Source organism: Anoplophora glabripennis, unplaced genomic scaffold, assembly GCF_000390285.2.
Source record: "Anoplophora glabripennis isolate ALB-LARVAE unplaced genomic scaffold, Agla_2.0 scaffold129, whole genome shotgun sequence".
Classification (NCBI taxonomy): Eukaryota; Metazoa; Arthropoda; class Insecta; order Coleoptera; family Cerambycidae; genus Anoplophora; species Anoplophora glabripennis.
In genome coordinates this window covers 186,555-189,427 of record NW_019416294.1, presented here as the reverse complement: position 1 = coordinate 189,427, position 2,873 = coordinate 186,555, and the positions used below count along the sequence as shown (strand labels likewise).

The following is a 2,873-nucleotide window of genomic DNA, read 5'->3' as shown; positions in this document are numbered from 1 at the left end:
TGTCAAAAAAACGGTGATATTTTTTAATAGGTCGCTTAATTACGTCTTTAAGATTACAATGACGCTTTCAGAATCATGTTTGATTGAAAATTAACGCCTGTACAGAGGCTTAAAGTTCGTAACGTTATAAATAAATTGAATTGTGCGAAAAATATTACATCTACAACGCCCACTTTTGGCACACTTTTAAAGTATGACAAAACCCTCAACTTGTCATAGGTCTTATAAAATTTTAACAATAAATGCGATAGTTATAAACAAATTAAAAAATGGGCACTTTTCTTGTTTTTTTGCAATAACTTTTTTATTTATTAACCGATTTTAATTTAACAAGTCTCCTTTTGTAGATAATTTTATTCCCTAGAAGCTGTCTGCGAGTCACTTTTCCCTACAAAGTGAAAAAACTGTTTTCCTCATTTATTTGTTTAAATAGAAAAGTTAACTAATAAAATTTTTTGACTCACGAGATGAGATATGTCTTGTATTATGTTTCTTTAGACAATTTTACAATAATATCGCGGATAGGAATTTTTCCCAGTTTCTTTTTCTTTCGCTAATTTTCCTGGTGTATTATCGAGAATAACTTTTTCTCGAAAAATCAATAATAAAAAAGTTTACAAGAGTACGGTACCCCATTCGGGGGCACACTGTATAAATATTACGTATTTATTTATTTTTATAGAATCCATAGAATCTTCAAAAATTTTTAAATTCGTCTTTGTTTATTACACACAGCTAGCGAACTATTTTTCCGTTCACCTGAATTTACTGCTTTACACATTTATCCAAATTCTGTAACTCTGCAGTTGGCTTAACAAGCTTCTTCTGTTTCAGTCCTCGAGCTCGCCGAGACGAGTGGCCGTCCCAGTCCTGGTCAAAGACGGCAAACCCTGCTCCGGTGGATCCGGCGCCGGCAACCAGACGTCCACCTCGACGGCCTCATCCGACACCACCAGAACGCAGCAGTCGCCTGCGTGCCAGCCCCAGCAGCAGGCGCAGTGTATGGCCAACAACAGCCTGGCCATGGCGTACCGGCAGCAGGGCAACTACCAGCAGCAGTGTGGTACGTACCTACCCCTGCAGACTAGGGCATGGTAGTGTTACGAACAATACGGCATCATGTACTGTGGCGACGTGTGAATCTCGGTGTATAGTTCGTGGTGAGTTACTTACCTAGGGACTCGATAGACTGTGGCGACGTTTCGTATGAGGACGATAAAATCAGACACATGGTTGTGTTGGTATTTCGACGAGGAAGAGGTGAAGACGAACAAACGCTGGTTTTTAGTGGACAATAACTGTTCTTTTTTCATTTTACGAACTATTTCATTGCTGTAGTGGTAAATGATTATGGTATACGAGTTTTTAAGAAGTAATACCTTTATTTGAATGAATATAAAGGATTCAAACTAAAAACTTTCAGATATATTTAAGAAGAATTTAAAATGTACATGTAAATGCAGATATACAGGGTGATTCATTAACAATGGGAAAATCGAAAGCTGAAGATACTACACGTGAAATGGTGACCATTGGCGCAAACATGCCTTATCCGAAAGTTCATAGTTTGGGAAATACAGGGTGTTGAAAGTTATAATTTTAAATCGTTTTTTTTTTGCGAAAATGTGTAGGTTAGGAACTTGAAAATTTGTGAAACTATATTTTTTTAGGCGACGAATAAGATGCGCGTTGTAATTTCAGCATTGCTCATAGAGGGCGTCACTTACCACCAATTTTACCGAAAATTTAGTTAATAACTTGTTACCCTGTATGTCTAACATGAAACTTGATTCAAAACCTGAAAGAGGAATCATTTTTCCATAAATTGTGTATTCTTGTTTCATTTCCGTATCTCGATCCGTTTTCGAGAAAAATCGATTTAACGAACACTATGTTTTGATTAGAAATTAAAAGCGAAACAAACCAAGTGTTTCTTCGTGTTATTACAACAATTAACAATAAAACAAATGAAATTCGTAATAATGATTTAAAGTCAGTGTTCGAAGAATCCACCGTTGACATTTACACACTTTACACAACGTTTTCTGTGAGATCTTCGAGTTAGTAACAACATATTGGGATTGCGTTTGACTTCGTTGGCAGCGATTTGTATTCTTTGCCACAACTCTTCACACGAACCAATAGATTCTTTGTAAACTATATCTTTCATTCGAGACCAAATAGAAAAATCAAGAGGATTGAAGTCCGGACTTCTGGATGGCCAAGCAAAAATGCTTACATGGCCAATCCAGCGATTTGGAAAAACTGCATCTAAATATGCACGCACTGGCCAAGAAAAATGCGGTGGAGCTCCGTCGTGCATGAACCACATGTCTCTTCTTAAATAAAGTGGAACTTCTTCAAGCCGTGGAAGCATTTTTACTTGGCCACCCAGAAGTCCGGACTTCAATCCTCTTCATTTTTCTATTTGGAAGAATCTATTGGTTCGTGTGAAGAGTTGTGGCAAAGAATACAAATCGCTGCCAACGAAGTCAGACGCAATCCCAATATGTTGTTTCAAACTCGAAGATCTCTCAGAAAACGTGTAAAGTGTATCAGTGTCAACGGTGGATTCTTCGAACAATTACTTTAAATCATAATTACGTATTTTATTTGTTTTATTGTTAATTGTTGTAATAACACGAAGAAACACTTGGTTTGTTTCGCTTTTAATTTCTCGTATTATCAAAACATAGTGTTCGTTAAATCGATTTTTCTCGAAAACGGATCGAGATACCGAAATGAAACAAGAGTACATAATTAATGGAAAAATGATAGCTCTTTCAGGTTTTGAATAAAGTTTCATGTTAAATATACAGGGTAAAAAGTTATTAACTAAATTTTCGGTAAAACTGGTTTATTAGCAATGCTGA

The 2,873-nt window shown here is 36.3% G+C and overlaps 1 protein-coding gene across 1 annotated transcript in view; it reads left to right on the top strand.

Moving 5' to 3' along the window:
• LOC108905063 (homeobox protein Nkx-2.1-like) overlaps positions 1-1,098 on the top strand; it is a 58,692-nt gene extending 57,594 nt beyond the window's left edge. Inside the window, exon 6 of the mRNA XM_018707834.1 lies at positions 835-1,098. Within this exon, the coding sequence (XP_018563350.1) occupies positions 835-1,098 (264 nt within the window). The remainder of the gene's footprint in view (positions 1-834) is intronic.
• The last annotated feature ends 1,775 nt before the right edge of the window (positions 1,099-2,873 follow it).